Source organism: Onychostoma macrolepis, chromosome 07, assembly GCF_012432095.1.
Source record: "Onychostoma macrolepis isolate SWU-2019 chromosome 07, ASM1243209v1, whole genome shotgun sequence".
In the NCBI taxonomy this organism is placed as follows: Eukaryota; Metazoa; Chordata; class Actinopteri; order Cypriniformes; family Cyprinidae; genus Onychostoma; species Onychostoma macrolepis.
This window is the reverse complement of record NC_081161.1, coordinates 9,856,036-9,870,086: the sequence shown is the minus strand read 5'-3', so window position 1 is coordinate 9,870,086 and position 14,051 is coordinate 9,856,036. Positions and strand designations below refer to the sequence as shown.

The 14,051-nt window shown below is 35.7% G+C and overlaps 1 protein-coding gene across 2 annotated transcripts; it reads left to right on the top strand.

Moving 5' to 3' along the window:
* Positions 1 to 2,108: 2,108 nt before the first annotated feature.
* On the top strand, positions 2,109 to 13,604 carry nqo1 (NAD(P)H dehydrogenase, quinone 1). 2 transcript variants are annotated; one of them, XM_058781521.1, is made up of 7 exons: positions 2,109 to 2,246; positions 4,159 to 4,304; positions 6,362 to 6,529; positions 6,940 to 7,070; positions 7,162 to 7,275; positions 7,391 to 7,492; positions 12,896 to 13,604. In XM_058781521.1, exons 2-7 carry the CDS (start codon positions 4,301 to 4,303, stop codon positions 13,214 to 13,216), a joined length of 840 nt encoding a protein of 279 aa, XP_058637504.1. In that variant the 5' UTR covers positions 2,109 to 2,246; positions 4,159 to 4,300; the 3' UTR covers positions 13,217 to 13,604. The 2 variants fall into 2 exon arrangements, with proteins under 2 accessions (XP_058637504.1, XP_058637506.1); XM_058781523.1 differs by lacking the exons at positions 2,109 to 2,246; positions 4,159 to 4,304 and adding exons at positions 5,569 to 5,654; positions 5,753 to 5,889.
* The last annotated feature ends 447 nt before the right edge of the window (positions 13,605 to 14,051 follow it).

The following is a 14,051-nucleotide window of genomic DNA, read 5'->3' as shown; positions in this document are numbered from 1 at the left end:
CTCTATATAGTGTTGATATGGTATGGTTGATGGTTGATATGATATATATGTTGATCTATCCATCTTATTCATCTATTTTCCATACCGCTTTATTCTCTGCAGGGTTGCAGGGGGCTGGAGCCTATTTTTGCAAATCGGGTCACAGGTGGGGGACACCCTGAACAGATGATAATATGGTACTAACTGAACTGTGTGAGATCGCTATGAACTTAGATGAGTGACAGATTTTTAGTGCTTATAAAGGGAGTGCCTTCTAGTCTATGTATAATCCATTCAGAATTTTAATAAAAGCTTTGTTTTACATACTGCTAAGAGGACTAGCAGCCACATGCTTCAAAGACACACATATAAAGTGACTCTCGCTCGAAAATTGCATAGTGATAACTATAGCAATATGATTTGTCAAAATAGATGTGCTTTAAGGCTACAGCACCCTCAGTAATTTCACAAGCACCCTTAGCAATTGGATTCTGAAACCTGGCATGTGCTGATTAGATGCAGAAGTGATAATTCATGTCACTACAAGCTCAGCGTGGCAGATGTGGTTCATTTCTTCACAATACCCCACGTTAGCTAAATATTCCTGTACTGTAGCTCACAACGTTGTGACTGCACTGTGTGTATTACTAGCACAGATGTCTATGTTTGGAACAGTCTTGTCTCTCTTATCTGATTAGTTGTAACTCAGCTTTCACAGAAGTTGCTCAGGAAACCTAAACACAATGGTAAACCACTTATTTAGAATAAGGTTATGATGCACACTGGAAAAAGAAGTGCCACGCTACTAAGTTCTCACACTCAAGGCAACAGCCCAAAATCTAATCACCTTCTTCTTCTTCTTTAGGGTTTATTGGCAGTTGTCACCAAATGAACTGGTGCATTACCACTGGTGCATGGACCAGAGTGTCTATTATCTACAACAGAATAGAATGCAATACAGTGGAATGGAAGCGTGCAATCTCTGACAATCACAAAAGCGTGTAAACACATGCACATGCTTCCTATGCTTGATTTTGATTACGTTCAGCAAAGAGGGGAGGGGAAGGGCACAGTAACTCATTTGAGGGAGCGCTGCTTCCACCTGGCGCTGGGCCTGATCTGCCGTTTCATTTTATTTGACCCCAATGTGTGCTGGTCTCCACAAAAAAGCCCCATAATTTATATTCTATATAAGGTTTCTTGCATCTCTGTCAAAATAGTTGGTCTGCTGTCTGAATGACAATGTTGTAAACTAATTAACGATGAGCTTTGGTCTCAACAGATGAGTGCTCTTAGTGGTCTTGCATCCTGTATCCACTGTAATCCTAACAGTATTGCAAGCATCTCTCCTGTGTAAACCAATAATACCTAATCACCTTAGGCAAAATATCCACTTCTATGAGTTTTGCTGTAAAAACCATGCAAACAGAAAAAAATAAGGGCAATCTATATTATTATATATTTCTCTGTATGAAACAGATTTTATTAAGTCCACAGAAAGACGAATATATTTTCGAAAAATATCTATTCACACTCTTCCAGCATAAGGTGAAGTCATTATGTACATTAACAATGTGAGATAAATATAATGCACTTCTCATTCACTGACCAGCTTTAAATTATTCTTCTGTATCTTGCAACCAACGTTAACATTCTCTTAAGATTAAATGTTAATATATTAAAGATGTGCAGCATGGCGCATGTTGAAATTAATGCTTCTTTCTCAAGAGGTGAGACACAGCAGTGATCAAATAAAATGAAACAACTAAGGTTGAAATGACAATTAAAGGGCATCACAAATGTTAAATTCGAAAACACCATGTTAAATTTAAAAAAAAAAAAAAAAAATAAATAAATCTTTGCAGCACTCTGTTCAGTGTACTGTTTATACATTCTGTGTATTTTATTCAAAATTGTACAGCCTATTATAAACATGTCAACTCTGTTGTTTTTATATTATTATTATTATTATTTTGAAATTAAGCATGTTCTTTGTAGGTTTCATGACAGGGTTAGATTAGATTTGGTTACATTTAGGTTACACATCATACTGTAAAAAAGCCACCGTTGACGTTGAATTTTATTCTTTAGGCTATTCTAGTCTCCGCCCACTATGACAAGAACACAGCATCCGCATTTAGACCAATCAGCATGGAGACCACCGGCCGCAAGCGATCTGCCCTGTTGTTACAAATCTGGCAATAGAGACAAAGGCACAACTTTGCTGCGACACAATCTAAATACGAGGTGTTTTGCATAAATGCAAAGTAAGTGATCATTGTTTTTAGGCTAGCTGTAGGCTATGCATTTTTTTTTCTCGCGATGTTTGCTTGTGTTTGAGAAATGTGCATAAAATCGATATTTGTATATTTCTACCAGATTTATACTAATGATATTCTCTTAAAGTTATCGTTCATTTGTCATTTTTGTTGCTGGGTGTTTATGAAAGCTGTAACTTTATGGCTCAAGTAAACAACTTGGTTTGCGCATGCTCAGTTCAAACCAGATTATAATTCTCAAATGTCTTCTCTTTTTATTTATTTTAAAATCGCATGCTTATTTCGAGTGATTATTAGAAGTAGTTTGTAATGTATTGTTCTTTCTGCTTTAATAGAAACCTACAACATCTCTGTATTGTAGCTACGACGTGCTCGTACACATAAAATGAGAAATCATATTTGACAATAAACAGGTTAGAATCCAATACCGTGTGCAGAAATGTATTATTAATAATCATTCATTATTTATTGTCTCATTTTCGAGTAAAAGTGTAAATGTCACACAATACCAACAGCTAAATGTCACACTATATAGTCTACAGATAAAAAGGAAGACAGCTACATTTGCTACATTTGTTTTCCCACTCAAACACTCATTGACCCCATACCACAGTGGCAAACTGGTGCAGCTTTATTGTCAAAGTATGACACCTAATGCTTTTAAATAAAACAACAACATTTAACTGTAAATGTAATCACATGAATGTACAATAAATAAAAATCTCTTTGTAATAATATCAAACAGCCTATTCTTCGTTTTGTTTCCCTCTTCAGCAGTTGTCCTGCTTTGCGGTTAGCCTATTCACCATATTCACTAAAACCGCATTTTAATGCACAGTTTTTCTTCTCAAATAAACAAAAAATGTAGCTTGTTTAAGGATGTTTATACAGTATATATCACAGAAAAAGCAAATATATTTGTATGTATTTTAAAACTTATTGGCAGTGTTGTTAAGACTCTTGCCTTTTCACCTAACCAGAAATGGCTGGGGTGTGTTTCGTTAAAGATTGACTTTTTTTGTGGCTGTGTGGCTGTGGCATTGACAGCCAAGTGAGACAAACATAAAAAAAAATTCTAGCAGGAACTAATTAAAAAAAAAGAAAGAAAGTGTTTACAGGTAGCCAAAGAGATAGTCATGACAACGGAAATTTGCAGACACCACCTGATGAGCCTCTGGCTCATATGACACTTATTCTTCCCCATTGGGGGAACTGGGTTCAGTTGCATTTACACCTGAGGTTCGATTACAGTTTGACTGAGCCAATGCTCCACAAACATACTAACCATTTACACCACACCTCTGGGTCTCTGGCTTCTTTCCTGCTCTACCTGATTTTCAGTTCTCTTGCACTCAAAAATACCAACCTCCTTGACAAACCAGTTTTGGTGTTTGTTTGTTTTTTTAGTGTTACATCTAATTTTAGTGTCTTATTTTTACTCCTTGCAGGAATATGCTAATAGATTTGACAGCTCCTAATGGAACATTCTTGCATTTGTTTTAATCAGCTGGAACTCATACATTTTGTTTGTAAAGTGCTAAAAATCACTGAAAAGCTTTTAATCATTGTACAGTTTCTCTTAAAATCATTTGTAGATTTTTGATCTGTTAAGCATTATATAATGTTTGTCAATGATTTATTAATGAAGGTTATTAAAGTGTTACCATAGTTTATTTAGCACTGCTAAGGGTGCTATTTTATTTGGTCAAGCCATATCTCACACAGAACAACAAGTTAGTATACAAGGAAAGTGCATGTGTATGACACCCTGAAGCAAAGTACCAGTGCTGCATTCTTTTAAAACATGCGTGCAACTAGATTGTCACCAAGATGTCTGTTCAGATGTAATTCTTCATGAATATATCTAGAATGACCCATCAATCATCCCACCCACTTGCAGGTTATACAATAACAGAGACTTAAACCTGAGACACCGCTTTGCACGCGAGATCTGGTGCAAACTTATAAGAGCAGCTCATTGTAAAGCTAAAGGCTTCTCTCCTCCATCCTGGTGCAGAATTAGAGACTGCAGGCAACGAGAAATGGGTGAGTAATTTATACTCTTATGTGTGCATTTTAATTTCTTTTAAATTATTCAATCAGTCGGTTAGTAGCTACTGTAAAGAATTGATTATAGCATTTTTATAGTGATAGTTTATAGTGATAGTTCACCCAAAAATAAAAATTCTGTCATTTATTCAACCAAACCTGTATGACTTCCTTCTGCTGTACACAAAAGATGATATTTTGAAGAATGTTGGTAACCAGTCAATTTTGGTGACCATTGACTTCCATTTTATTGACAAAACAAAACAAACAAAAAACAACAACAACAGACGATTATCAAAATATTTTCTTTTATGTTCCACAAAACAAAGAAAGTCATACAGGTTTGAAACGACATTAGAGTGAGATAATTTTCAGCAGACAAAGCAACTAGGTCAGTGCTCACCCTTTGAAGAAATTGCTTATCTCAAGTAATAATCTCAACTACATAACTACAAGGCAATTACAAGTAATGGCAATACAATCAAAGCCAAGTCTCAAATTGCTACTGCTTTGCAGAATTTTTAGCATTCTTTGGCTGATTGTAATGAAGTAGTAGTATACTGCTTAAATATTGTGCACTGGGGTAATAATGAGTATGCGTATAGGCTAAATTACTTAAAATCAGGGGCGGCGTTTCCGTATGGCAGAGTATGGCAGTCGCCTCGTTTATACTCGCGCCTGGCTCCGCTTCGCGAGCCTCCGCTGACTGCGCGCGCACCTCCCCAAACGGACGAGGCGTTTATACTCGACGCGTTCGCCGTTGAGATATTCTTTGAAACGACAGGGGGCGACGAGGAGTAATTTTCCTCTAAAACCATCGGGAATCACCGGTGAGAAGAAGTCATTTGCCGGTACAAGGCTTCTCGTGTGATGAATGAGTTGATGAATTAATAATTTCTTTATGAACTGGTTAAAATAATCTTAAACTTTTTGGATTATTTCGCATATTATTAAGCAAATAGTGTATAAATAGTGTCTACATGAATTCTAATTCTATTTTTATACAATAAAAATAAAACGTTCTTGAATTAAAAAGCCTTGGACAAACATGCAAAGAAAAAAAAAAAAGAAAAAAAAACCTCATTGTTTTCCCTCAAAACGTTAAAAGTTACCTGGTGGAGTTTGAAATTAACATCAAACTGCTTCTGTTTCACACAAATGCCAGCACAGACGCGCATGTTCGGCTAGAATCGCCCAGAACTCGTGCATCTTCGGAAGCGGAGCTGCGCGGAGAGTTACAAAAAATCTCGTGCGAAACGACGTCGCGCGCACTCAAAGCGAACTTCCGCCAACACCGCGATGACGTCATATTTGGCGCGCTCACCCAAGCGAACTGAGCCCTGTCAGGTGTGCCGTGGAAAATTATCCAAACTTCATATCTCTATAATATTTCGTTATTATCATTTTAAATCTGTGCTATTTGTCTTCCTTATGTCTGTTTGAAGGTTTTACAAATATTTAACCAATGAAAAGTAATTAAAAGAGCTTGTCAGTAAAACTTCGTAACGCCATCGGATCCTCAAACGATCAGCAAAACCTCGTAACTTCACCCCGCCTCCATTCAGACTGAAGCAATGCAAGGGTAAATAAATAACTTATGCTTGAATAAGAACAGCATTTTCATGACTTAAATACTATGTCTGTAAAGGCTAATTTTTTGTGTGTTTGAAGAGTGGAGAAGAGTTACATTTGCCGTCTAGTTGTAACCAATATACATTTGTACGTTTTAAATATCCTGTGCATATAGCGCTTCATATCATGAGATTTTTGTGTATTAAACAACAAGGAAAACCTAAGCGCCCATATAACTAAAATAAACGTTAAAACCTGTAAGTTTTTATTTATGTATTTATTTATTTAAAAAAGGCAGAATTGTGAGAGAGTCACAATTACTTTTTTATTTTTTTAAACGGGCTTCCGTAGGCCTACTATAGGATAGGCTACCTGTTGTACAGTTAGGATAACTATTGCTTAAAGTGCCACAACCCATCCTGTGGGTAAATGATCTCAAGCACCAATGAACTCTTTCTCTTTCCCCTTATGTATATAAACAGCAGAGAAGACAGCACTGATTGTTTATGCCCACCAGAGTCCCGCCTCATTCAACGCTGCTGCACGGGATGTAGCGGTTCAGGCTCTGACAAAGCAAGGCTATAAAGTCCTAGTGTCGGATCTGTATGCTATGAACTTCAAGGCCTCAGCAACTGCAGAGGATATTAAGGGTAGGAATTTTCTTTAAAAATGCAATGCTTGAATACTTCACAACTGGACACTTGTACTGCATAAGGAAAATACAAAGTACACTTATATTAAAATGCTGCTATCAACCCGATCTCATGAAAGTGCGTATAAATAGTACGCAAAATAAAAATGAAAACTCGTGGTATTGATAAGCAAAAATGGACTTTGGCGTGTATATGCTGCGTGATGGGTATGATTAGGGTTGTGGGGTAGATGCGTATCATATGTACGCAAAAACTACGTATCATATGCACGCCAACAAATTTCATATCATATGCACGCGAAACTTTCAGCATTTGCTGAAAACGTACTAACTATAGGTTCTTAAAAAATGCACTGCAGTTGCAATTATTAGTGAACACAGGACCACTGTTTCCTGTAAATTTTGCAGGTGATCTGAAGAATCCTGAGCACTTTATATACAATGATGAGATGATGGTTGCATGGCAGGACGGTCGTTTAAGTGATGACATTGCAGAAGAACAGCATAAGTTGGAGCAGGCAGAGCTGGTTATCTTTCAGGTAATATTTTCCCAGTGCTGCACAGTTAAATGTAAGTGTTTACAGTTCACTTTGATCTCAGAAAATAATATGATTTGGATTATATTTACAGTTCCCTCTCTACTGGTTTACTATACCTGCCATTATGAAGGGCTGGATAGACCGAGTCCTAACTCAAGGATTTGCCTTCACCCTGCAGAAGATGTATGACAATGGCATTTTCAAGGTCTGAATCTTTAGAGTCAAAGCTTGTTTTGCTTGCTTGACAATGGAAATATTCTGTTTTTGTAATTCTAATGGTGATCAGATTTAGTTAAAATGTCATTCACTATCCACACCAGGATAAGAAGGCCATACTTTCATTCACCACTGGGGGAATGGAGTCCATGTTTAAGCCTGATGGTGTTCATGGAGACATCAATGTTGCCCTCTGGCCTTTACAGGTGAGACAAAAATATTAAAGTAAACTTTTTGTTTGATCTTTTTAAATATAGAGGGCTAGTTATTCAAATTAAGCTGCAAGAACAGCTCTTTGTGGACTTGGAATCATGCTGTAGGCCTATTTAAGTGATCAGAGTTGAAGTCCACATTAAATCCATATGGAATGTGGGTTGTCGTCGCCTATTTTAGACTTTAGCCCAGATAACTTTTTTTACTTTTGCTTGTGAATCAACTTTGCATGCAAATGTTAAAAAATTACAGATTAGGAAATATGGACATGGAACAGAGTTGTTTGAGCGACATGCGTGACTGTCATTGGCTGTTGCTACGTGACGTGTGTGTGTGTTTCTATTCAGGTGGGGACTTAAACCTGATTACACACAGACTCATGGGGACTCGTGTCACGGTGGGGACCTAAATTGAGGTCCCCACGGGTAAACAAGCTAATAAATCACACAGAATGAAGTTTTTTGAAAATCTAAAAATGCAGAAAGTTTCCTGTAAGGGGTAGGTTTAGGTGTAGGGTTGGTGTAGGGCAATAGAATATACGGTCTGTACAGTAGAAAAACCATTACGCCCATGGAGAGTCCCCACAAGGATAGCAAACCAGACGTGTGTGTGTGTGTTTTTTTTTTTTTATATATTTTTAATTACATTTTTAATTATAATAAAAAAAAAAACATTTAAGGACACTGAGTCTTGTTCACTAATAATTGCATGAATCATTCGTATTTATATGCACAGGAAAACTTCTCACTGAAAATATCAGCCTAATTCACAACATTGAAATGCACATGAAAGAAAAAGAAAATTCTAAAAGAGTGTCCATGTGCCTAAGGTTAGCAATTTGTATAAAACATAACCATATAAACCATTTAGGGGCTTTCTGCACAACCTTTTATTTAGCTTTCTTCACTCTCAGAAAAATATCTGAAGTATGTAGGCTATACAATTTTACACTGTAGTACAAAAGGTACTGATGAGTCATGATTTGCTTTTTTTTTTCTGCCATGGAATAAAAATAACTTTGTCCTCACAATTCAGACTTTTCTCTCAATTGTGAGTTTGTATCTCACAATTCTGGATTTATTTCTTCTATAGTTATCATTTATATTCTGAGTTTATATCTCACTATTTAGAAATGAGTAGCCAAAGATTGTGTTTAAAAATGTCTCTAAATTTTTAACAGTATGAGCAGCACCGTAGCATGGATTGTGTGAATCAGTCACAATAGTTGTGTCCTAAAGGATGCACTATACACTCAAAAAAAAAAAAGGTGCCAGGAAGAACCAAAAAGGGGGGTTCGCGGCGATGCCATAGAAGAACCTTTTTTGGTTCCCTGAAGAACCTTTTTTGGTACTGCAAAGAACCCTTTTCAAAGGTTCTTAAAAGAACCCCTTGCAGTTCTTCATGTCACTTTATTAGGTTCTTTGTGGAACCATTCATGAAAAGGTTCTTCATGGGCCCCAATGTAGTTAACAAACAAACATACAAAGAAATCCAGGAATAGGAATAAATGCATGTTTATTACTTTTATCCCTTGTGCCACATAAAGTCATATAAATGGGCAACCAAAATGAATAAATTAGACAAATTGCCCAAAATCAAACTGAAAACAGCATTAAATAAACACACAAACCAGAAAACAGCAGAAAAATACAATACAAACAGTACAATATAAAACAGTACTGATACTTGTAAGATGAATAGCAGCAGCAGCAACAACAAATAAATATGCAACTTAAGATGGCTTAAGATGATTAATTTTAACTACAGGGAATTAAAAACTTCCTTCACAGAGAAACGCATTTCTTTTAAAAAGAAAGCCTTAAACTGATACATCTTAGACTCGAGAATTGTAACGATGAATTGCATACCATCTGCAAACAAATGTTTGTTTCAACATCCAAAAGTGATGGAAAGACAATGAATTTTCATAAACAATGAAAATTATCTACAGTTTAATATAAACGTGTGTGTGTGTGTGTCTGTGTGTACGTATGTGAGTGTATGTGTTGTGTGTAGGGGTGTAACGATACGCGACTCGCAGTTGAACGATTCATGGAAGTGATCATCCCTGTGCCCTTGTAGTGGGGAGCGATGTAATTTCCTCGTCTTCAGCTGGGATGTTCCTGTGACAACGCAGCACAATCTGTATATTGTGATATTTAAAATATTTGATATTTAAAAAGGTTTTTAAATGCATATTAGTTTTTATATATTAGCATATTTAAATTTTTAAAAATAAAATGTTTATTTACAACAGTTATGCTAAAAAAAAAAAAAAAAAAAACACATGACATTAAAACAGCGACATCTGCTGACAGAGATGCTGCGTTGTCACAGGAACATCCCAGCTGAAGACGAGGAAATTACATTGCTCCCTTTAGCAAGTGCATTCCAAACGACTGCATAATGATACGCGTGTGCCCTGCTCGCTCCAAAGTCCCCACTACAAGGGAACGGGGATGATCACTTCCATTTGGAAAATGCCTGTGAATCACTCAACTGTGATTTGCGTATCTTTACATCTATACATACAGGGATAGAGACACCGTGTTTGGATTACAGGGAATCTACAGGGAATTATAAACCCTCTGTACACATACAGGGACAGGTATAGTCTTTTGGAAAACGAAAGCCTCCAAAAATGTCAAGGTCTTTCTCAAATATTTTGGATACGCAACATTGTATATTTGGTAGAGTGAGTACAGGAGGCTGAGAGCGAGGGAAATATCAGTGCCCCCATCATCTTTGACCATGTCCTCTCCATCCATGTGAATGGTAACTGAGCCACTGGTTAAAGGGTTCCCGTCTTCACAGTCTTTTAAGACGATGGTTGGGGTTGGGTATAGAGGATCCTGTGACAACAAACATTTTCAGGGTTTGGAGGAAATAAACGGTGATTTAAAATATATAATAAAAACAGTTTCTCAGTTTATGACCCTTTAACTTTGTCCTAGTTCATGACCCCTTTAAAATATTAAGCACTGTTTTTATTATCTGGTCACTGTTGCCTTGTCTGTTATTACAGATTGTTTGATATGTACCGAGTATTTAAGCATTTTAACCTAAATCACAGCAGTGTCTATGAATGAAGGATGTAGGCTGTCAAACACACAATTGTTAGCCAATCCTAGCAGTGGGCGTTTACTTCTGAGTCAACAATCTACCACACCTATTCAAACAGAGCTTTCTGCTGAGGGGGTCCACAACAGAACAGAAAATAGTCTGATACTTAATTTTTATTTTTATTTTTTATTTTTAATCTTAATTGCACTATAAGAGGACATTTAAAATGAGATAATTTTTCACCAATTAGAAAAACAATAAAAAAAAACTTTGATATTGTTTTGGTTATTTAAAATACTTATATTTATGCACTTACCGTCGATTTCTGTCAGACTATGAGGAAACGCAACCTGTCAGCGCGGGCGTAGCCTGAAGTGAAGTGAGCAGGAAGAAACGGCGTGAAACTGCATTTGCCAAATAACAAATAAATAAATAAAATAGGGCAATTTATTCATAAAGTTTGGAAAAGCCATCCTGTTATGTTAATTAAAAATGTTTTATTTCAAACATACCATTTTACTTCTTGACTCTCCTAAAACTCCTCACCGCACAATAAAGACTGAAAGGAGGGGGAGGGGAAGAATCATTTCCCACAAATGATCACTTCGAGTCCTCTCCAAACTTAGATTTAAGTCACTGCAAGGTAAGACCTGTCATGGCCGTGATTTTCCTCATTACTAAACCCCCCAAAAAATATAATAATAATTAACGATAATAATTAATCATGTCTTTATCATGTGTTTAAACAGTAAGTAGGACTATGTGAACACAGGTTGGCATTTAAAACACTAGCTTACATTAAATTTAATTATTAAATTTAGTAAATTCATAATGGCCATTTGCTTTTTTACAAATGCTTCTATTTCAGATGGTATATTATGTGCTTTCATGAAGCAGACTAATATTTATTTTTAATATGAAATCACAAGGCATTTTGTAGTCTCTCTTATCTGATACACTCAGTTCAGTTCATAGATCACTCTCCTATTGAGCTCATGATGTGATTCAGGTGTGTTTAAATAAGGGAGACACACGAAATGTGCAGAGCTGTGGGTCGAGCATTGAAAACCACTATAGGCTATGCAAATGACATTGTGCTATTTATTATAATCGGATGCCTTGTCACATTATTTTTCTTAAGAATCAATAAAATCATTCTGGGATTTATTCTAACAATATGAGGTCACATGCAGGGGCGTCATGCCCATTCAAAGTGCATGTGCCCCCTCAGGTTTTTGAGTCAAGTGGATTTTGAAAGCAGCTTCCAAAAGACAAAAAAAATAGCTGAATAATATTTTCTATTTTTGATAGTGACACCATCATGATTAAATCGTTCAGTGCGTTATATCATCAGCAGCTAATTAATCTAATTTTGTAATTCATATAGATGCCAAATTTAGTGAGACAAAGTGGAACTTTTTTATAAGATATTTTAAAAAATATTTTAAGATTTTGTAGCCTATACCTCAGCCTTTTTATTTCAAATTTTGCTTTTGTTAAATAACTAGCCTAATAATTTGAGTCAAAAAACAGCATTAAAATAGAGATAATAGATATAAAAGGACTGGTCTATCTTTAATTAATAAACACACTATTTATATAACTCCTAAATTAATACTTTATATTGCACTATAACTGAACGCAACTAATAGAAAATGAGTTTGGAATGAGTTCTTGACCAGACAAGACAATTTAGTTCACTTTCCAAAAAATACAAATATATTTACAACATGTTGAGTGTGAAAAACCATTAGTCTAAATAATCTTTCTGTGCTACAGAGAACCTTTATGTGCTGCAAAGAACCTTTTGTGCAATGGAAAGGTTCTTTGATATAAAAGGTTCTTCATGGAACCATACAGGGTCCCAAAGCACCTTTTTTTTTTTTTTTTTTAAAAAGAGTGTACACTTATGCACTATGCATATACTTAGCTGAAAAGTGTATGAATTTGTTAGGTTATTTTGCCATTCAGCATTGGAGCCTGATAGCCCTCCCCCTCCGCTATGTAATTAAAGCTCAGACAGTTGAGTGCATGAAGTGTCCAACATTCCACACTTCGTTTTCTCTGTTAATTAAGTGCATAATCTGGGTATTTAAACGCCACTTTTACTTTTGGAATTTTCATTGTAAACACACAACTCACACTATTTATACTACAAAATGGCATAAAATAGTGCATAAGTACACAAATTGGGATACACCTAATATACTTTACAAAGAGCTAATGATGTGGCAAATGTTTATGATATGGCATACAATTTTTTTTAAACTTGTTAAATAATAAAACTTATACCGGTTGAAATATTATAAACCGATTATGTGTTTTTATTATAGAATGGGGTGCTGCGTTTCTGCGGGTTTCAGGTCCTCGCCCCCCAGATCTTCTGGTGTCCAGCACACACCCCTCCAGATGCCAGAAATGCCATGTTAGAGGCATGGAGGGAAAGGCTGAATGGTGCATTTGCTGAAAAGCCTCTTTCATTTGCTCCGACCAAATACTTTGACCTCACCTTTCAAGGAGGATTTTGCCTTCGGCCAGAGGTGAAAGAGAAGTATGCCTCTGAGTCCTATGGCATTACCACGGCACAACATTTAGGCAAACCGCTTCCTCCAGACAACCAGATCAAAGCTAAAGGATCCAGTCACACAAGATAATCATTCAAGGAATTAGTATGAGGAATTTTTAGCAGAATGAAGGAGTTTTAGGTTAAATTAACTTTATTCTGATTATAACATCAGCCTTATACCATAATCAACATTTACCTACCAGCAATAAGCAAGAAAGAACCGAATGTGACCATTTAAATACTTAAGAAATATCTTGGTATATTTTCATGGATAGCTATACTCATGTTGGTGTCTTAGTGAAGTAATTTATCAAATTCTTTAATGATACTAATTTGTGGATGTGGATGTTATATGATATAGCCTATATGGATATTAAAATTTGTGCATTTTAATGAGTTCAACTCATAGGCTACTCATGTTCAAGATGCATGTTCGATTTTAATTATAATCAAAAAATAAATATATGACACTACTACTTTTTTGTATGTCTTCCCTTGCCAATCTCAATGTTTTTTATTATTATTGTTTAGTCTTTATTGAAGTAGCAACTGTTAGGTAAATAAGTGAACACAACAAAAACACACTAGATTCATGCTAGAGTCAACTATTAAAATTAAGGTAGGCTACATTTTAACCAAAAGATTGAACTGTATGTACAAGATATACATACATACACACATACATATTAAAATAAATATATTATAAAGTTAAAAGTTCACAAGCTTTCAAGCTTTATTCAAAGAGTAGCCTATACTGTCCATATATGGACTGAACTGTGTTCCTAGGACATAGATGGTTACATAGGCCTATATGTTTATGCTGTAATTTCAAACAATTCATTAATTACCTTTGTTAACGTTTCTGCAATTCTTTGCATTTTATTTTTGCAAATCATTAATGTAATCAGTGCTGGTTTACACTA

Coding starts and splice junctions, on each gene's coding strand:
- nqo1 (XM_058781521.1), top strand. Junction 7,276..7,390: donor ATGACAATGGCATTTTCAAG/GTCTGAATCTTT, acceptor TATCCACACCAG/GATAAGAAGGCCATACTTTC. Junction 7,493..12,895: donor TTGCCCTCTGGCCTTTACAG/GTGAGACAAAAA, acceptor TTTTTATTATAG/AATGGGGTGCTGCGTTTCTG.